This window comes from Bactrocera oleae, chromosome 2 (assembly GCF_042242935.1).
Source record: "Bactrocera oleae isolate idBacOlea1 chromosome 2, idBacOlea1, whole genome shotgun sequence".
Taxonomy (NCBI): Eukaryota; Metazoa; Arthropoda; class Insecta; order Diptera; family Tephritidae; genus Bactrocera; species Bactrocera oleae.
Genome location: NC_091536.1, coordinates 45,867,228 through 45,889,343, shown reverse-complemented (window position 1 = coordinate 45,889,343; position 22,116 = coordinate 45,867,228). Strand labels below are relative to the sequence as shown.

Below are 22,116 nucleotides of genomic sequence, written 5' to 3'. Positions count from 1 at the left end.
AAACATGGTTGTTCCTCTTTATTTTCGGGATTCGGGATTTCACGATTACCTGATTTGGTTGTCCCGACTACGCCCGTGGTTTTATGTATGAGATTTTGCTTCATATTTGTAAAATTGGTTATGTGAAGCAATAAGTAAGTGTCGTCGTTGACAGTACACAATTAATTTGTCATTACAGTCTTTTGTCCCGTGAGAATTTGACAGACAGTTGATGCAAAGTTTGTGTTGTCAAATTTTACATAATGATTGCCATTGATTTGTTTGATTTGACACGAATGTTTGGCCTCTATTAACGTGTCTTATACTTGTATATTGTAGGTTATTGCTGGCTTGGGATTTAAAAAAAAAATTATTTGAGTAATTCCGATGATGTTATGGCTAAACTAGCTTTTTGTCTATTTGCTCAGCTATTTCGTACTGCATTGTTAAAAATTCTTTCATTTGATGCCATTTTGGCGATTTCTTTTTTGTGACTCGTGATTACTACCATCGTAGCAAAGCAGTATCAGGTAGTATCGCTGCGCAAATATTTACTAGGATAGGTCCCATGATTCTGTGGAGCACTGTCGAGTATAAGTTTTGAAACTCTTGGCTGGTTATTGACCAATATTCTTTCATTTTATACTCTTTCGACCAGTGCATCCCTAGCCAGTTTAAAATTGTCGTCATTCAAATCGAAACATTTGACGATACCGCCTGCTTCCCTTTATGTTTTGTACCTGAGATGGTACAGACTTTGTGCTCGTGGAAGTTTAAGATACTTTATATACACGGCAGAGAACATGTCCCGGAAGGACGGTCATTGGTCACAACCTCCATGAAAAACTTCAGTATCTAAAGCTGGAACTTTTAAATATGCACCTGTATCTTGGTCGTCTTTTGGAGTTGTAACTACTTTCGGAGAAGGAGTAGTGGCTCTACATGGCCTTAATAAGTTTATTTGCTATAATATCATTGCCTTCGTAGTTTGGTACTAATCGAGGCAGTTTTTATATTTGGCTGACGCCAAAGTTTTTATGTTTTCTGAGAGTTGAGCGTCGTCAGTATCTAGTAATGTATCGTACGCTGCCAGAAGGTGTGCCCATAGATTATCTATACTTTGAATTTTTAAATTTAAAACCGATTATGTATTGTCATCAATAGGAGAAGCCGAGAATTATGTGCAGTATCTAATAAAACTGTCATTTTCAGTTATGAACTTTGACACTCCACTATCTTTCGTTCTCTTTTGGTTTGCACCCTGCTTTGTGCGTGTAGCCTCTGCAGGTGTGCCTTGTGATTTATCGTCATCAGCCATTTTTGGTATTTCTAATAATTGAGGTTTCTTTGGTTTAACCTTCTTTGATTTGTCAGAATGCATTGATTTGAATTGAATTGAAAAATTTGAGCTTAAAACTGTTTTGTTTGAAATAATTTGAAAAATTACTAATTTGAGAAAATGCAGCTACGAAAGTGGTTGTAAGATATACTTATATGTAGAATTAAAATTTTAAATAACAGAAAATTCAATGAAAGAATTAATTTTAATAATCACAGATTTTGTTTGTTAAATTCGTACTTTTACACTTTTATTTTAGTGCATTTCAATTTTACAACATTTATTCATCGCAAGAATCGATTGAATAAATGTTCGTATTATTTAAAAAAATATATTTCTTCTGTGCGTGTGTATGTCACTGAACTCCTCCTAGACGGCTGGACCGATTTTAATGAAATTGTTTGTGTGAGTTCAAAGGGTGTCGAGGATGGTTTAGATTCACAATTCGATCAACTAGATAATGTTTTAACAATGAACTTATTTAATTGTATACTCTCGCAACTTGTTGCTACAGAGTATAATAGCAACCTTACTGTTGTTTGTATCACCAAGAACTAATCGAGTTAGATATAGGGTTATATATATACTGTCTGTCCTTCCGTCCGTCCGTCTGTGCAAGCTGTAACTTGAGTAAAAATTGAGATATCTTTAAGAAATTTGGTACACATATTTCTTGGTACCGTAAGACGGTTGGTATTGCAGATAGGCGTAATCGGGGAACACAGGATCACATTAGGGAGGGGCATCTGCAGTTTAAAATTTTTTTTAAAAGTCCCCCTAATAAGTTTAATGTGCATATCTCCTATACCACTGAAGCTATAACAACAAAATTCGCTGGGAACAAATGTTTTTAGCATCTCTCCCCATATAACGGTACTGTTAAAAAATACTAAAAGCGCGATAAATCAAGCACTAAACAAATCAGAGAGATTAAATTTTATCTCTGGGATGGTATAATATGACTTTATAGCCCGCCAGCACCGCCCACTTTTAGGTGAAAACCCATATCTTGAGATCTGCTTAACCGATTTCAACCAAATTCGGTAGATTTCTTTTCATATATCTATGTTATAGTACGAAAATGGGCGAAATCGGATTACAACCACGCCTATTTTCCATATAACACCATTTTAAATTTCATCTGATTTTCTCACTTTCCAATATGCAAATCAAGCAACAATGATTATATCGGGGTAAAACTTTGCGTGAATAATACTTTTAAAGTATGCCACCTTGTGACCAAAAATTGTCTTAATCGAACCAAAACTGTTCAAACCCCTAGGTACTGAATATGTGGATCAAAGTACCCATAGTTGAGTACCATTTGATTTTGCGAGAATATAAAATGTTCGGTTACATCCGAACTTAGCCCTTCCTTACTTCTTTAAATTTTTATTGATGTTAAAACGTTTTACACAGAATTTCGTCAGACGGCGCTGCAGTTGTGTCATATATTCAAAAGTTTATTTGAGTTCGAGTTGCGAATGATAGATGGCCCTGAGATAATATACTAAGATAGCAGAAGGGGCATTCATAAATTATGTAAGGCGTTTAGGGGAGGGGGGGTGTTTAGTGAATCTTATAACTTCTTACCATGGGCAGGGAGGGTAGTAAACTTTGTATCACGTAAGATTTTAAATTTAAAAATTCATCACTTTCGCGGTAAGAGTTGGCGCTATAGAATAGCGCCATCTGTACTTCATCTCTTTAACTTGATATTGCAACAGATAAAAATCTATTATTCTATTGTTATTTTCGTTGTCATTGTTTAAATGAGTTTAAACTCCCTCCTCCAAGTGCACTACTCTACTCGGGAAAAACTGACACGCCTTAATGAAACACACCACACCTGTGAACACTCAAGGAATTTCACCCCACACCAGATGACACCACACAGGACAACACAACATACCATTTCTCTTTCGCTATATATCATTATTTTCGTCTACGGGCCTGAGCGCCACATCAACCTAAAACATTCGAAATAATTCCGATCTCTTTGCGTAACGTCATCGTATAAAATCGCTGTCTCCGCTACCAACCGTCAACACTTTCTGGGCTTAAAACCGTGGTATTAATCTTTATCAAAAAAAGTGTTAAACCAATAAAAAAATTGTGAAAATTAACATTTAATAAAAAAAGTAAAGAACATTTTAATTTAAACCTTAAAAAAAGCGTGGAAAAAATGGAAGAAATAATGTTATTGGTGAGTGCTAACATTATAGCATAATTAATCAGTCATCTTATACGTGGAGTGTGGCAATAGATGCATTTTTTTAGTTAACACAGCTTCTTTATTTCACTTCACTCATACAGTATATGCATACTTACACTTTTTTTTTGGATAAGTGTACATGTAATGACTTTAGATATTAAAATAACCCTTGAATAATAATTTTTATCAAAACGGTCCAGATTGTTACAGCTTATTAAAGAATGTTTGAAATTTTCGAATTAACGACAACGTCTGTCGAGTCTACTAGTATTCGTATATATGTAATTATCTGTATTAAATGTACACGAAAAATTATTACTGGATATTAGGTTACTTTATCTTCGGTTCACTTGCGCTTAATTTGGAGTTATATTTGGTTTTAATATCTGTAACTTTTAATTACACAAAAAGAAAATCGTAATTAGCAAGAATGTATGTATGTATATTTATTTGCATATACTTATGCTTTATGTCTGTATATATTATTTTATTTTTGTTTTGTTTCGTTCCTATCTTTTGTATTTACTTACAACTGTTATATAATATATGTATATATTATATGTATATACTATCATAGATGAACATAAATGTATATAAATATATTTAAACGTATAGGTAACCGTTCGATGAGAGCAAAGAATAATGGTAATATATAAGTTTTTATATATAGGTATTGCACATGTATAAGGTTTTAAATTTTGTAGGTATGTATGTATGTGGTAATAATAATTATGACACTTTTGGATTAAGTTTTAGGAAAAAAAATTTATTAACTTATTATTAAATTTATTAACTTATTTTAGTTAATTAAGTCTGACAAGTAAAGTTTATAAGAAAAGGTTTTTTAGTCCAAATGTATCAGTCAAGTTCAACGAGTGTCTGTCCTTTCGTCAAGTCTTTTCGTTAAGTCGACGCGGGTACGATGCTAATTCACATTTATACAATATAATTGTTTTAAAATGATATATAAGTATAATATTGTGGCGAACACGAATACCAGAACAAATCAGACGATAAACTGTCAGGAGCAACTAGACAGCGAATTCGTAGTTGCCAGAATGTTCTAGTAGCGAACTTTTGTTAAAAATTTACTATATAAGGGCTGCCGGATTGTGCAGCAGACACAGTTCTAATTAGAGTGTTGCCGTAAAAAGCAATTAACCTATAAGCAATAAGTTGTAAACTCTAATATCGAGCAATAAGTTTTAAGTTGTTGGAAATAAAAGTAAAGATAAGTGTATAGCTATTAAATTGGGACTTTAAGTTCACAATCCAGTGATCGAACTCAAGAGTGAGTTACAGGTAGACGATTTATCGAGAAATTCCCAAGGAGATAATTATTTGGAAATGGCCAAGTTTAACGATCTGAAGATTTCACAACTGAAAAAGGAGCTAGAGAAACGTGCTTTTGAGACAAATGGATTAAAAACTGAATTACAATCACGGTTGAGAGAGGCCATGGAGGCGGAAAACATTAATGTTGAGGAATATGTCTTTTACATGGAATTAGAGGAAGAGACAACAAAGATAGAAGAAAAGGAAGAGGCTCAATGCTCGTCAAAGATGGTGGACATAAACATGATTTTTGCTGCAATATCGCAGATGGGGAAAGAGCAGAATACACGTAAGTATATCTCAGATGTCAATGCAAATATCGACACAAATTAAATAGCAGGATGCACGTATGTCCCTATAAATGTCGCAGTTAGAAAACGCGATTGTCAACGAATTTGGAAGAGCAGTTCGTAGCACAAGATGCACATATATCAGCACAGGTGTCCTTACAGTTGAAAGAGCAGGATGCACGGATATCGGAAGTGACTTCACAAATAGCAGAAGTGTCCTCACAGACTTCGGAAGAGCGGGATAGAATTAAAACTGAAGTGGATGAATTGAGAGATCATCTCCGTGAGCTACAATTTAATCGGCCAATTATTTCGTCAGCTTCTGCCAAGGTAAAACCTTCATCCTTTGATGGCACTGTTCCGCTACACGTTTTTAAGCTTCAATTCGAAAAGACGGCATCTTCAAATAATTGGAACGCTGAAGATAAAGTAGCTGCATTGTTCGTTGCATTAAAAGAATCTGCAGCGAAGATATTACAGATCATTCCAAACTGCGAGGTGAGTAGTTATGAAACGTTGATGGGTGCATTAGAAAGACGGCATGGTAGTGAGCACAGGAAGCAGATCTTTCAAATCGAGTTGCGAAATCGCCGCCAGAAAGCCAATGAATCTCTGCAGGAGTTTTCTACAGAGATTGAGAGGTTAGCTCACTTAGCTTATGCACATAAATCCGTGGAATACATCGAGGACACGAAAATTTCGACTTTCGTCAATGGAATACGAGATAACACTACACGCTTCGCTGCATTAGCATGTCCAAAATTGACGTTTGCAGAAACCGTTTCGTATGCTCTGACACAAGAAACTGCATCTCTGCTTTGCCATCAAACATTTAAAGCTCACAAAGTAGAAATAGAGGAACACACTTGGGTGAACCTATTACTTGAAAAAATTAACAACATGCAGAAAGCACTGGAAAAATCTACGGAAGCGCATAAGAAAAATGATGGTGTGCTTAAATGCTTCAACTGCGGAAAAAGTGATCATATTGCACGCAACTTTAACCAGTCCAATAATCCCGTTGGATGTAAACGCAACGCTGAAGAAGATCAAGCAAATGTCAAATCAAACCAATCGTTAAACTAAAGCGAGCCAGCCGAAAAGGGCATGGGCTGCCTTGTGTTACACAATTTTATAGTGGCAGACATCATTGACGAAGTCATAATTGGAGTAGACTTTTTAGCGAATCAAGGAATTAAAATTGACATGAAAAACAGGATTATGTCCTATAGAAATATGGAAGTGCCACTTATGCTCAGTTACGATAATAAGTACAACGTTAGACGAGTGATAACAACAGAGAGCCAGCAGATTCCACCAACATCAGAAGCAGTTATTTGGGTAGAAATAGATGGAGACTATGGTTCAAACAAGTGGTGTATTGTTGAGGCCACAAAAGAATCTACACCAAACTTACTTATAGGCAAAACCCTGGCTATGACAACACAAGATACAAGTGTTCCAGTGAGAGTACTTAATGAGTGCAAGTTACCAATCAAACTCTCCAAAGGAGCTATAATAGGGCAGTGTCAAGAGATTGAGGCCGTGATAAATTGCGAAATAGGTCTTGAAGAAGATTCCATGGGCGAAAACGACATATCGAGCGAAATTAACGCATGGATCGAGGAACTAGAGGCAAACTATCAAACTACGGCTAAACAACTTCTTCTCAGATACTCATTCATATTTGGTAAAGACGAACCCAAACCAGGAAGAACCAAAGTTGGAAAACATATTATTAACACAGGTGATACAAGACCAATCCGCCAGGCTCCTCGGAGCGTTCCTTTAGCAAAACGTGATGTTGTAAGCCAGACCATGCGTGAAATGAGCGAAAGCGGCGTAATCAAACCATCAAAGAGTCCGCGGAGCTCACCCGTAGTACTTGTGAAGAAGAAAGATGGTAACATGAGATTTTGTGTATACTATAGAAGGTTGAATGATGTAACGAAGAAAGACAGTTATCCACTACCTAGAATCGATGACACACTGGACCCGTTATCAGGCACAAAATGGTTCTCAACACTTGATTTAAAAAGTGGTTATTGGCAAGTGGAGGTGAACGAAGAAGACAAAGAAAAGACGGCTTTCAGCGTTGGAGATGGTCTATGGCAATTTACCGTAATTCCCTTTGGATTATGTAATGCTCCTGTTACTTTGGGAGACTTATGGAGCAGGTATTAAAAGGATTACACTGGAAGACCTGTTTGGTATACCTCGACGATATCATCGTGTTGGGTAAAAGCTTCGATGAACATCTTAAGAACTTGGAAGAGGTTTTCCAGCGGATAGCTAGTCAGTTATGGAGCGGATCGCCAGTTGTGTGGAGTGCATAGCTGCTAAAGGGCCGCGGTCCAGGAGTCATGTTCAGATGAAGCAGTACAATTCAGGTGCGCCGTTTAAGCGAGTAGCCATGGATATAGCTGGTCCATTTCCTATCAGTAAATTAGTAGTGTTTTGGTAGTCATGGACTATTTCAGCAAATGGCCAGAGGTATACGCAATTCTTAACCAAGAGGCAGGAACAGTAGCGGATGTATTCATCAACAATTGGGTATCGAGATATAGTGTTCCAATAGAATTACATTCTGACCAAGGAAGAAATTTTGAATCAGCTCTAATACACGAGATATGCCAGAAGCTGGGTATCCGGAAAACCCGTAGAACTGCACTACATCCGCAGTTCGATGGCATAGTAGAACGATTCAATCGGACTTTGGAAGAACATTTGAGGAAAGTTGTGGACAAGTATCTAAAAGATTGGGATACCCATATATCCTTGTTCCTGATGGCTTATCGGTCTGCTGTACATAAAACAACGGGGCAGACTCCAGCAAGGGTAATTTTTGGTAATGATCTTCGACTACCGATTGATTTAAATTTGGAGTTAACGCCAACGGAGGAAGGAATACTAAGGAATTCAATAGCATCCTAGAAGACGAGATGAGGGATATACATGCTATGGTGAGACAGCGCACCAAAATTATGAGCGATAAGATGAAAGCTAAATACGACAAGGCAAAAATTTACTATATAAGGGCTGCCGGATTGTGCAGCAGACACAGTTCTGATTAGAGTGTTGTCGTGTAAAAATCAATTAAGCTATAAGCAATAAGTTGTAAACTCGAATATCGATAAATAAGTGTTAAGTTTTTGGAAATAAAAGTAAAGATAAGAAAGATCGAACTCAAGAGTGAGTTACAGGTAGACGATTTATCGAGGAATCCGTTACAATATGTACGTCGCGCGAGAAAGATGGTTTGTGTTTAAGGGCATAAGTATGTGTATATACATAAATGCATAGTATTATATAATTTTTGCTATTTATCTTTTATTTTCTCTCTTCCGTCTTTGCTTAGGTATAATATGCGATCCTGCTTGTTACTTTATAGCCCAAGGGGTACCGCTAGAGAATTTGCAAGTATGTAATACAATGAAATCGCTGGAAAAGTGCGTAATACTTGACTTAGTAAAATATTAAATTTTTTTTTTAGAAATTTGTAACGTCATGTTTGAAGACACAAACTAAGCAAAATTCCGATACTGATTTTTGATTTTTTCAGTTATTATGTTACATCCATATATGTATGTATACCGAACTGCCGCTCAGTTATTAAGATCAGTTAGGTGTTTTTTTTTGTAATTTACGGTGTCCCGTAATGCCGTCAAAACCTGCTCTTCTCTCCTTTATTTGTCTCCTTGTTATACTCTCGCAACCTGTTGCTACAGAGTATAATAGTTATGTTCACCTAACGGTTGTTTTTATCACCTAAAACTAATCGAGTTAGATATAGGGTTATATATATATAAATAATCAGGATGAAGAGACGAGTTGAAATCCGGGTGACTGTCTGTCCGTCCGTCGGTCCGTCCGTCCGTCCGTGCAAGCTCTAACTTAAGTAAAAATTGAGATACCTTTATGAAACTTGGTAGACATATTTCTTGGTACCGTGAGGCGGTTGGTATTGCAAATGGGCGTAATCGGACCACTGCAGTTAAAATTTTTTTTTTAAGTGGGCGTGGTCCCGCCCCTAATAGGTTTAATGTGCATATCTCCTAAGCCGCTAATGCTATAATAAAAAATTCACTGGAAGCAAATGTCTTTAGAACCTCTACCTACAGTGTGAAAATAGTTGAAATCGGGTGGCAACTCCGCCCACTCCCCATATAAAAGTTTTTGTAAACAAAATTGCCTTTACCATTCCAATAAATTTAATGCAATCAATTTCAAGAGCACCCAGGAGTAGTAGTATAAACGGATCGGATCGGGATTAAAAGAGTCTACTTCAAGCAAGCACTCTCAATCCAGCTTGGATTTTGAAGGTTCGGATCTATCAGACACAGGTCCCGCAAACTTAGAGAATAGCTATGTCACAGCCAAACTTTGCATTCAAGCACAACTTGGGGAGGAAGGGAACCTTACAGTTAGCTACGCCGAGACAACAGTTCCAACTGCTGTTTCCATGCCATCACACTTGCCAAGGTTGTCGCTGCCTACCTTTAGCGGAAATTATGCAGAACACAAACATTTTATTGCATCTTTCACTCAACTTATCGCTCGTGAACCTAGACTTTCAAAAATAGAACGATTTAATTATTTATTGTCCAGTTTTAAGGGTTTAGATATGGGAACCGTTGGAGCCTTCCAGGTAACCAGCGAAAACTATCCGGAGGCTATAGACAGACTCAGGGAACGCTTCGATAATCCCACTCTGATTATTTTGAAAGAGATTGTCTCGCTATTATCGCTGTAACCAGCCGATAAATCAAACTATCAACAATGGCGTAGTTTGATTGACAAAGCATCAGCTATATTCAGTTCGGTAGAATCGTTGGGCACATTAACTCATAGCAAATGGAACGGATCACTAGACTACAAAGACAAACAAGTTTTAAAACGCGTGGCGACTAACGCAAAATTCGGGGAGCTGGGGTTGGACGTGAGTGTCAACCGGAAGTTGGGTCCTCGGGTTGTTGTACATGGGGTTCATACGAAGATCTCCCATGAAGAATTCATGGAAATTATGGAAAAACACCGGCTGAACCTTCAGGACTTTAGCCCGGCGTCCCAGAGGTCTGACGTAAAGATGGTCAGTCGTTCCTGGAAGGTAGGCTCTGATGGTAGCACCAATGTTGTCCTGGAGGGTGCGGAAAAAATGATGCCCGCCCTTTTTGAGGCTACATTAAGTGGTTCTCCTTCCGGGTGCGACCGGATAGCCCCGTTTCTGGCTGCTTCCGGTTTATGGGTTTTGATCACAGAGTGCCTGAGTGTAGGGCCAAATCAGATGTCTGTTGAAGGTGCGGTCAAGAAGGCTACTACTTGCGAGTAGTAGCTCATTTATCCTAGGGCTGGATGCGAATGCCTCGACGACGACCATCGATGTGGTTTAGTAAGATATCCCGGCATACGTGTGGATAACAAAGCCACAGTCAAGGCGAGGCATTAAGTGAATGGATGGTGGCTAAAAACCTCCACATTGTGAATGAGCCCAGTGAATGGTACACAATTGATAGGCCTAGGGGCGTGATTGACATTGACGTGACGCTAATTAATCAGACAGTAGATAGGGCGCTCGTCGCTAGATGGGAAGTTAAAGAAGGGTGTGGATTGAGTGATCATAATTTGATCCAAATTATGGTTACCAAATTCCCAACCCCCCCCCCCCCCCCCCCCTTTACGGTATGAGAGTCCATTGCGGCGATGGTGTACTTCTGGTATCGACTGGAACCAGTATGCACCCTCGAAGAGGAGGACTGTTAGGCGATTGAGGCGAAAGTTTCAACCCGCTCGACGGTCCAATTCTGACAGGCTATCCAAGCTAAGGTATGAATTTAGTTGTGCAATTAGGGAATACAAGTATATTTTGGTTAAAGTTAAAGAAGAGGAGTGGAGGAATTTTGTAGGGGAGAATAGGAATGATCCGTAATGTCAGGTCTATAGGATCTGCGGGTCTTTTTAGAAGTTCTTTCCTAGGGAAGAGGTTCAGGTACCTCAAGCACAAGAGGTACCTGTCCCTTCATTGAATGATTGGGTGGTCGGATAGACGTTCAGGGTGCTGTTAAGGCGAATGTCAACAAATATGTTCTTGACGCTCTTGAGGAGTGATTGGGGCCTTGGACGGCATGCTATTCGCACCATATATCGTGGTCTATTTGTGGCTTGTGCCACTTATGGAGCCGCAATATGGTGGGAATCAGAGATGACGGGACAATAGTCCTAACAGTCGGGTGATTTATGTGTACAACCGGGACATTAGGTTTGTTGAGGGTAACCCAGACTTCAAATGTTGTTCGAGTCTAAGTTTTTTGTTTACGGGACATGGGCCCCTGAATGCATTTTTGCACCAGAGGAACCTTTCTAATAGGTCGGGGTGTTTGTGTGGGACGCGATGTACTCGTACATTAGGGATCTCGGGGGTATGGGGATTAGCTGGACTGATGGACAATGTGCCAACCCCTGGATTCCAGTCCAGAGTAGTATGGAAGCTCAACTGGTAGTAGGTACAGCTACGATGTCTGACGACGCTCATAATGTTGCGTTATCTTCAATATTCAGCAACAACATTTTTCAAACAACATTAAATTTCTTCGAAAAACCCAAGCTATTAAAAGTAATTTGAAGTTTCTCACTCCATTACTAGATAACGTAACTAGTTTTTAACTCGTGAATGTTAGTGGGCGTCTAGATAATGCAGACCTACCAAACTCTCAGAAGCCCCCGATTCTACTACCCAGTGATTCTAAATTTGTATTAAAATACGTTCAATACCTACATTTACGCAATTTTCACGCAGACCCAAAGATATTGGTCGCCTTAGAGATGTTGCTCGTCGCATCGTTTGTTCCTGCGTGCATGGTGTTCGCTAATGGGCCCACTACCAGCTACACGCTTTACCCCTCAACGCCCATTTGAATGTTGCGGAATCGGCTTTTGTGGACCGATAAACACATATCTTTGATTTCGAGGAAAACCAGCTACCAACTTAGCTGTTTTTGATTGAAATCTATAAATATTGTTCCTCTGATTTTATTAATTTTCATTTCATTCCACCCAGGGCACCTTACTTCGGCGGCCTCTGGGAAGCTGCGGTATAGAGCGCAAGAGTTGTTTTAAATCGCACATTGGCAAACACTAAGTTAACATTTGAAGATCTAAACACTGTTGCTGTAGAAGTAGAAGCTATTCTTAATTCACGTCCACTATGCTCAATGTCATCACATCCTAATGAGTTTGGGGAACTGACAGGTGGACATTTTTTGGTCGGTGATTCATTGCGTGACTTTTCTGAGCGTTCACTAGAGCTGAAGACTGTCTCACATCTTGATCGCTACAACACAAACACTGTCATCAAGCAAAGTTTTTGGCGGCGCTGGTCGGCAGACTACGTTAATGAACTGCCAGCCCGTACTAAATGGACAACACCTTTACCTGATCTCATCGAGGGTGCTTTAGTGATCATAAATGACGACAATCTGCCACCGCAACGCTGGAGACTAGGTCGAGTTGAATCAACCGTGCTTGGACGAGACGACCATGTTAGAGTGGTGAATCTTCGAACTGCCAATCGAACCCTTTGTAGGCCAATACAAAAATTAGCCATTCATTCGATTTCTTGAAAGATAGTTCTTTCAACGTGGTATATACATATGAACAACTATTAATATAAATCATTCGCTAATGAATTGCTAACAGGAGCATATCGGAGTTCGTTACTCGGTCGATCGATGGAAATATAGTATGGATTTTACACTTTGGTTCTTTTGCACGCCGACGTTGAACGCTCCAACAAAACCAATTAAAATTTAAGAGAACTTTTAGCAGCATAAAAAATAAAATTTTGTACTATTGATTATTTGGCAAGAAAGTTTCCGAAGGTAATTCGTATGTCTTTTTATAATACATACAGAACATTTAACATGTCAATGGTACGGTATAAAATTACAATGGGTTGACACATAGCCTTACTCGCATATACCGATATTATCTTCGACTGAACCTTATCGTCCTTTGCAGAAAAAGTAGTCAGTTGCATTTGTCAATTCGCCATTAGTGAAATATATATTTTTTCACACATTAAAAATTCGCATTAATTATAAATTCGCATAATAAAATTGTTAGATGACTTTTATGCGGTTACATGAATACAATAGGCTATTTATTTGAGTGATATTTGGAAGTAACAATTTCTTTTTTTAGACTTAAAAGCAAACGTAGTCAATTTATTTATATTTTTATACTTCCACAGCATGTCATGTGGGACTTGCACTTGTCAAGTGTGAATGAAAATTTGCACACCACACAACCAAGAACTCGCGAATATCTTTAGAACCAGATACAAAAATTGGAAGATGTAACAACAATAATGAAAGTTAATAAACTTTGTTAATATAAATTCACTCAACGATTCATTGAAAGAACCTGTTATTACTTTCAGGTTGTCATAAATGTTTTTAAAAATTTTAAATGTTATTCTTTGAATAACCTGGTTAAAACAAAATTTCGGATCGGATAAAATGTGCTATCCTGTAAAATGGTTTTTGATTTAAACACCACCAATAACCTTCCACAATCCAGGTAATGCAAAATATTGTAGCGCAACCAATAAAATTTAGTTTATTTACAGCACAAGCAGTTGCAAGGATTACTTTTATGATGGATGTAATAGTAAAAGTCAAAATAATTGCCACGTTCAATACCAAAATTGTCATTGTCGTCCCTGTTGTATAAATTCTGTAGTAAGTGATCACACCTATTCCCTGTTGAAAAAAATTTGCAGAAAAGTGTTTAGAGATTTCAATCGGCAAAAGAGCCGAGAGAAGTATACAATTTTCGATGGTGGAAACAGCGTTAATATCAGAATACACCGGTCATCCCTTGGTTAGCATAATTTCATAATTTACAATAACATATATGTATATTTTTATAATTGAGGAAAATTAATGAAATGAAATTTCTTTTTTTATGTGCCAGGAGAAGATGGGAAATGTAAATCTTTACACACTGATTCAAGTTTATCAACCTTAGGTGTAACTAGGCGGAAATATGGTAAAGATAGAGAAAGAAAGGATGACAACATCTCAGAAAAAAGGGGAAGGGATGCTGGAGTGAGAAATAATGGCGAAAAGGGTAAACTTCGAAAAAGTTTTGAAACTTTTGATACAAAACGCGATAGAAAAAAAAAAGGGCAAGATCAAGAAGGTGAAAAACATGGCAAAGAACGAAAAGGGAAGGGTAGAGAGTATTATGATAATAGTGATGGTACTAGAAGGCGAGACAAGGGTAGAGGAAAGGAAGAAGATGGCGACTATTACGGCGATAGTAAGGGAAAAAAAGGTAAAGGTCCCAATAATGGTGATGATGATGAGGTAATTTATTTATAAAAATAGGCAAAGGTAAAAAAGCTGAGGATGGCGATAAACGAAGTGCTGATAAAAAAATATCTCAAAGAAAAAAGTCTGGTGTTAATGGTGACAGTGATAGAAAAGACGGTGAATCGATAGATGATAAAATAAGCAAGAAAAAATTCAACAAAATTACAAAAAAAAGAGAAGAAGAAGATAGTGATTATTATAGTTCTCGTAATATAAGAAAATTAGATGAAAGCAAGAGTCAAAAACATGATGGTGATGAAGAAAATAAACTTGGTATTAAAAGAGGGAAGAATAAGCAAAGAGACAGTAATGAATATAGAACAAGTATTAAAGATCGGGATGATGAGAAAATGCGAGACGGCGTTTCTAGAGATGAAGGTAAATGGAGCAGAGATCGGAATTATCATGGCAATAAAAGCAAAGATGACCGCCAAAAAGGTGAACGGTATGACAAAGACATTCAAAAAACATCAAAAAATAGTCGCGATCACGACGAAAGTAAAGAAATCAAAAAAGGTGATCATGAGCTTGATTGGTTTAACAGTTCAAAAGACTATCACTCTGACAAGAAGGGTTTCAGAGAAGGTAATCATCAAGAAAAAGGTAGAAAGTATATTCGACTACATAACAAAGATCCTGACAACATCGGAAGGAGAGGTAACAGATATCGCGATAATCAAATGAAAGGTAGTAAAGATGGCGGGCATAAAGATGATCGGTATTCCAGCCCTACAAATGATTATGATACCGATCGTAAAGGCAATACTCTTAAAAGAAAAGGCGTTGTTGATTTACCCGTTATATCTGATTTACGTACTAAAGTTCGTAAAGGACATGGTGTAATGCCTGTCCGTATGACACAAATTGGAAAACATGGGTATAGTTCAAACACACTTCTGGAAGGAGGGAGCCGAAAGAAAGTAGTCAAGCACGGACTTAAACAACGCACCAAAGATAGTAAAGATCGCATTAATGAAAGACATGGAAATATAATAAAAAGGAAATCTCGTTCAGGCAGATGGCGTAGAGCTCGTTTTGGCATCGGATACGGAATTGCGATTTCAAGCCGTTGCGATGAAATCAAGCCGTGTGATATACTTCGTGCCCATATGGAACAACGTGAACTTTGGTTAGTTTTGAAACAAATTTACAGTATACAGAGTATAGATTTACTTTTTATTATTTTTTTCAGTGAAAGGCAAAGGAGTTGTTGCCTTCAATGTTCATGTGACTGCAGTGCTATTTACTGCCCCGCTCCATCTACTATTTGTTCTCACATATGTTAGAGTACCTCTATAAACAATATTTTATATAAATAAATTATTAGTGACCTAGGTTACAATATATATTTTTAAATACGGTTGGCATTTGATTTTTAATTATTTAATGAATGTTAAGTATTTAACTAATTTAGAATGACTATATAAGTAGGTTATAGGTAACAAAAAAGGCTAGCATTAAATGTAACCAATATCAAAATAATTTTGAAATGTAGAGGTCTGTTGATTATCATTTGAAATATGGGAAAATTGGGACTAGAGCAGGGTAGCATAGTAATGATTTATTCTATATTTCACTTATCGGTATAAAGTTTACTACATGCCATTTGTCTCGGACTGGTCCATTTCAACTCGGGACGCAAACCGAATCGATAAATAAATATAGTTTAAAACAAGTAAGGGAAGGCTAAGTTCGGGCGTTCCTGTACATTTTATATTATTGTAACTTCAAAAATCAAAACCAATTCAGCATCCATTATTCAAAGGAATAGTGAATGAATTACAATCAAAATTGGTACCTTCTTGACTTATATTGAAGGTCACTTAGTTGAATTGTTATATTTAATTTCGCGTCATCTAAAATTGTATTAAAATCATCATAAAATGAGATATATTTATGTGATATAAAGTAACCGAAGAGGCTAAATTTATTATGTCGAGTTGATATGAAAACTTCAACCAGAGGATCGGAATTCATTATATTAGGGATATGAAGTTTAGACCAAGGTCTAGACAAATTCCATTCAAATTAAGCGGTAAATCAAATAATTATTTCCATTCTGGCAACATCAACACAAGAAGACTCCACCCACTAAGATCGCTTTTAGACACAGACTCTTTTGTAACCCAAACCGGTTTATTGTGGGTGAGGGGGCGACGAGGAAAGACGAAGGGACCGTGCCACTCGTGTTCGGATGACACGCTTTGTGTTCTTGTTCGTAATAGCTCGCTGCTACCCTTTTAAGCATTCCTTTTCAATTTCAAATTCTTTAAATGGTTGCAAGAGCGCTCGGTTTCAAATGAATTCGTTCACAAATTTGAATTCTGTTATCTATTTTTTGTATGTATGCATAGAATAATAGAAATATTTTGAAAAATTGTAAATAAGGAGAAAATTAAGATATAGATTATATGGAGTTAAGAAATTATGAATTTTTAATACCTAAAGATTAGGAAATTCCTGATATAAATTTGGCCTTGAAAATATTAGTAGCGGATATTCAATACATTCTGGTGGATTAAGGAATTCCCGTCTTAAGTATTTCTTTGAAACTATTAAGCGGGTAGGTATTATGCATATTGTTCTACCATATTCATCGTAATTCATTGCAAGCAAAATGTGTGACCTACATCTCAACATACAAATGAAATGCAACACGCTCTAAATGTTGCGCAGTCGAACCGCACAAATATTTACGAAAATTTTGTGAAAGGAATGCAGAAAAACTAGACTCGAGTTGCTGGACTCTTTTTGCCCGTGTGAATGCACAGAGCGACACTAAAAGAGAATTTGAAAAAAATTAGGGTCAAAAGAATCCCAATGTAACACACACCCCCCTGCAGACATCACACCACGCAGACTACCTACACATACACGTCAAATCTCACCACAACTTTACACAACCCAACACTCAAAAGGGACTAACACAGGACTAGAAGGCTTCTTTTTTCGTTAGCAATTCGAGCCATCGGGACGTCCGCAATTTTTCGCCAGATAATTGGATTATTTTATTGGAAACTCTTTTTTTATATTTTCTTGAAAATAAGTGCTAAAGTGCAAAAAGGTGAGTGCGCAAATGAAACAAAAATTCATGGTCCTTCAGCCATAGTGAGCGGCACTATGGAAAGATTGAAAAAACATATACACAAACAAAAAAAATATATATATATATAAATATAATATATAAGTATGTACATATAATATATAACTTATATATTCAAAAGTGACTTAAAAGTGATGTGCAGTGGAGTGCCATACATTTACAAAAACAAAAAAAATGGACTGACACAAACATATGTACAAGAGGTGAAAAACAACAATTATCAAAAAACAAAAACAAAAAGGGCGCGAAATAACACAAAATTTCATACGGGCGCGGATAGCAACAGAAAACAACAAAAACGCATTCATAATTACCACCTCAACAGAACATAAAAAAAAACCACACCAGCCCACCAAATTCAGCACAGCGAAGCAGAAACTGTGAGAGCCACAAGCGGAACAAGAATATCACAATGGTATACACACATATGGTATATAATATTGTCCCCAAAACACTTTGGCGGAAAGCAAAGTGAGTCGTATCAATTCCTTTTATTATTTGTATATTTTCTAATATAATATATGTACTTTAAAATTTATGCTTTTGCGGTTTATTTATTACATAAATCCGTCTTAATAAAAGCAATAACAAACAAGAGCGGTTACCAAACTGTTTCAATATCTCGGTTTATTTTCCGGTAAAAACCGAAATACCGCTAACAGATAAAACAGTTTGTTAAAAAATATATATCCAAATATATAACGAACTCTTGATTGCCTAACTGCTTACCGTTGTGTTTAAACACATAAAAATATCTCTACAACAAAACAATTCAAGTATTTACTTGCACATATTTCCGGCAATACCCCTTACACTTTATCAAATATAAACAGGATTGTGTAGAAAAAGCAAAGGCAAATCAAAAGCAAACAAAAACAAGTAAGAAAGGTCTAAGTTCGGATGTAACGGAACATTTTATACTCTCGCAAAGTCAAATGGTATACTCGTTTTAGATTTCTTTACGGATCTTGCCGCCTTATTCTATGTTGACCGATATTTTCGGTAAAAAGTCAATTATAGGCACTGCAGTCCACATATTCAGTACTTAGGGGCTTGAACAGTTTAGATAATTTTTGTTTACAAGGTGGCATACTTTAAACGCATTATTCACGCAAAGTTTTACCCCGATACAATCATTGTTGCTTGATTTGCACACTGGAAAGTGAAAGAATCTGATGGAATTTAAAATGGTGTTATATGGGAAATAGGCGTGGTTGTAGTTCGATTTCGCCCATTTTCGCACCATAACATAGAAATATGAAAAGAATGTACCGAATTTAGTTGAAATCGGTTAAGCGGATCTCAAGATATGGGCCTTCACCTAAAAGTGGGCCATGCCCTCTATATAATTTTGAACTTGATTCCTATAAAGTCATCTCATACCATCCTAGAGATAAAATTTATTGTCTCTGGCGTGTTTAGTGCTTGGTTTATCGCGCTTTTAGTATTTTTTAACAGTGCCGTTATTTGGGGAGAGGGGTGGTGTCACCCGATTTCACTCATTTTCACACTGTAGGTAGAGGTACTAAAAACATTGGCTTCCAGTGAATTTTGTTATTTCAGCTTTAGCATTTTAGGAGATATACACATTAAACCTATTAGGAGCGGGACCACGCCCACGTTAATAAAAAATTTAACTACAGAAGCCCCTCCTTAATGTGATCCTGTGTACCAAATAACGGTCTTGTATATTATTGCGGAGCTTAGTTATGCCAATTTATTTGTTTTTGATTAATGGCGTTTTGTGGTCCGATTACGCCCATCTGCAATACCAACCGTTTTACGGTACCAAGAAACATGTGTACCAAGTTTCATAAAGATATCTCAATTTTTACTCAAGTTACAGCTTTTCAACTCGTCTCTTCATCCTGATCATTTTTGTATATATAACTCTATATTTAACTCGATTAGTTTTAGGTGATACAAACAACCGTTAGGTGAAAAAAACTATTATACTCTGTAGCAACAAGTTGAGAGAGTATAAAAAAGAGCGAAAACTTACAAGATAAATTTAAACATAAATACATAACGGCCAATCCAATTTATAATACAAAAATATACATATATTATATAATATTTAAAATTTTGATAATTTCTGTACACGTATCCAAGCTGCATATGACGCAATAATAGAATCTGACGACTCAGATCTACCTGAAAATTTTAAATCCTCGACTTACGCCAAGTACGAAAACTGTTTAGATCAGTTTGAAGCAACAAAAGCAATGATTTCGGATCAATTAAAATTAATTAAAGCAATTGCACCTACTCCACAACCGAGAGTAAACCTGCCACAAATTCAATGTCAAGAGTCAAATAAAGGCATTAATCTCAAGGTGCCCGCATGTGATACATAAATCTTTCATGGTGGTTATGAACAATGGCCGTCTTTCCGGGACATGTTTACAGCCGTTTACATAAACCACCCAAAATTATCACAAGCACAAAAATTGTATCACCTCCGATACAAAACGAAAGGTCCAGCAGGCGTCATAGTCAAACAGTTCGCACTAAATGACGATAATTTCAATCTGGCTTGGGAAGCTCTTGAACCAAGATACGAAAATGAAAGAATATTGGTCGATAAACAAATATCGATACTAATGAGCTTGCCAAAAATTCAAGAGGAAACAAGTGAATAATTTATCAAACTTCAATCCACTGTTTCAAATTGTTTGTCGGTTTTATCGACACAGAATATTAACACAGACAGCTGACCCTATACTGGTAAACATATGCACCGCACCTTTAAATAGAAGCTTTTTTAAAAATCAATCGTTCACATCCGAACAATACAACCAAACGTCATGCGAACTCTGTTCAGAAGGGCAGAAGCTCGAATCTTGCGAGAAATTCCAAAAATTTAATATCATTGACCGAAATAATTTTGTAAAAACAAAAGGCCTTTGTACAAATTGTCTGTCACACGTGCTTACACTTAAAGAGTGCGAAAGCAAATTTAATTGCAATGCTGCATTACAAGACATTTTCCAGCTCACCCCCCAACAGCGCTAATATGAAAAGAGCCACGGGGCCAAATTCCGAAAATTGCCCAGAAGCACCATTCCGCTCAAAGGCATTAAAAACCCAAACGCTACACAGCGAAAATCAAAGTAGAGTACTACTACCCACAGCAGTTATCTGCATCGAACACCGAGGAGAACTGTTTAAACTTAGGGTCTTAGTAGATCAAGGATCACAACGATCATTTATAGCGTCTAGGGCACAAAATAGACTACAACTACCAACAAAATAGCCAATTTTGAAATCACGGGAATGGGCGGAAGAGTAGTCCAAAACTCAAACAAAATCTGCCCCATTACCCTAATTTCCCCCAAAGCGGATAAGCGCATTAAAGCAGAAGCTATTATCTTACTGCAACTAACAAACATGATTCCAAGCTATCACATAAATAGCAAGCATTGGCAAAAGGTTTCACACCTAAAGCTAGCAGATCCTAACTGCAACACTTCCGCTCAAATAGATTTTCTATTAGGCTGCGATCTCATACCACAGATAATACTCGAAGGTATTGAGAAAATTTCAAATACACTTCTGACACAAAATACTATTTTAGGGTGGATCCTAAGTGAACTAGTTACCATCATGACCACTCAAGTTGAGGAAATCTCAAACGAATATCTTAGTTCACAATTAAAGAAATTTTGGGAGTTAGAAGAGCTCCCCCCTATATCAATTACAACCCCAGAAGATCAGTATTGTGAAGACTTTTACAAAGCCACAACTACTAGATCAGATAATGGTCGGTACGTCGTACGACTACCACTAAAACAACAATTTCCTAACTCACTCGCCTTAGGTCACTTTCGCACCTCTGCAATACAGCAGTTTTTAAGTATGGAAAAAAACTTACTTAAAAAAGGTAAGCTTAAGCCAGAATACGATTGCGTGTTAGAAGAATACCTCCATTTAGACCACATGGAGGAAGTAAGCGCAGGTGAAAAAATCATAAACGGCAAATACTACTCATTTCACTTGCCTCATCACGCAGTAGTAAAGTCAGATAAAAAAAACAACAAAGCCAGAGGGGTTTGCAATGCCTCAAGTACCACCAACTCAGGAAACTCCCTAAATGATTATCTAGTCATATATAAAGACGACCAAGATTTTAAGCGAATTATTTTCCATAAATCTCCCATTAGTATACTACGCGACTATAAACTAAAAACAGTTACCTTTGGCGGCAATTGTGCTCCATATTTAGCCATTCGAACACTCCACGAATTGGCAAAAAACACAAAGTCAGAATTTCCTCTGGCAACCGAAATGTTAAAACTCAAATGTATGTAGACGATATCATGCCTGGAAGTCGCAGTCTTTCACAAGCAAACGAGTCACTAGCTCAACTGACACAAGCCCTCAAACCCGCAGGGTTTCCGTTAAAAAAGAGAACGGCGAACCACCCTAATATCTTAAAGGACATACCTAAAGAAAATCTGTTGGACACTAATTTCCTTAAATTC

At 37.1% G+C, this 22,116-nt stretch overlaps 2 protein-coding genes across 4 annotated transcripts; both read left to right on the top strand.

Annotated features, from left to right (window-relative positions):
* Positions 1 to 4,880: 4,880 nt before the first annotated feature.
* On the top strand, positions 4,881 to 6,244 carry LOC138858974 (citron rho-interacting kinase-like). The gene is made up of 2 exons (XM_070113043.1): positions 4,881 to 5,174; positions 5,243 to 6,244. The coding sequence occupies exons 1-2, from the start codon at positions 4,881 to 4,883 to the stop codon at positions 6,242 to 6,244; spliced, it is 1,296 nt and encodes a 431-aa protein (XP_069969144.1).
* Positions 6,245 to 13,236: 6,992 nt separating this feature from the next.
* Positions 13,237 to 15,885, top strand: LOC106625022 (cylicin-2). Of its 3 annotated transcripts, none has more exons than XM_036368437.2 (7): positions 13,237 to 13,334; positions 13,404 to 13,526; positions 13,593 to 13,732; positions 13,782 to 14,035; positions 14,135 to 14,491; positions 14,545 to 15,658; positions 15,722 to 15,885. In XM_036368437.2, the coding sequence occupies exons 3-7, from the start codon at positions 13,689 to 13,691 to the stop codon at positions 15,813 to 15,815; spliced, it is 1,863 nt and encodes a 620-aa protein (XP_036224330.2). In that variant the 5' UTR covers positions 13,237 to 13,334; positions 13,404 to 13,526; positions 13,593 to 13,688; the 3' UTR covers positions 15,816 to 15,885. The 3 variants fall into 3 exon arrangements, with proteins under 3 accessions (XP_036224330.2, XP_036224329.2, XP_014100299.2); XM_036368436.2 differs by having other exon boundaries at positions 14,132 to 14,491; XM_014244824.3 differs by having other exon boundaries at positions 13,239 to 13,334; positions 14,129 to 14,491.
* Positions 15,886 to 22,116: the final 6,231 nt, after the last annotated feature.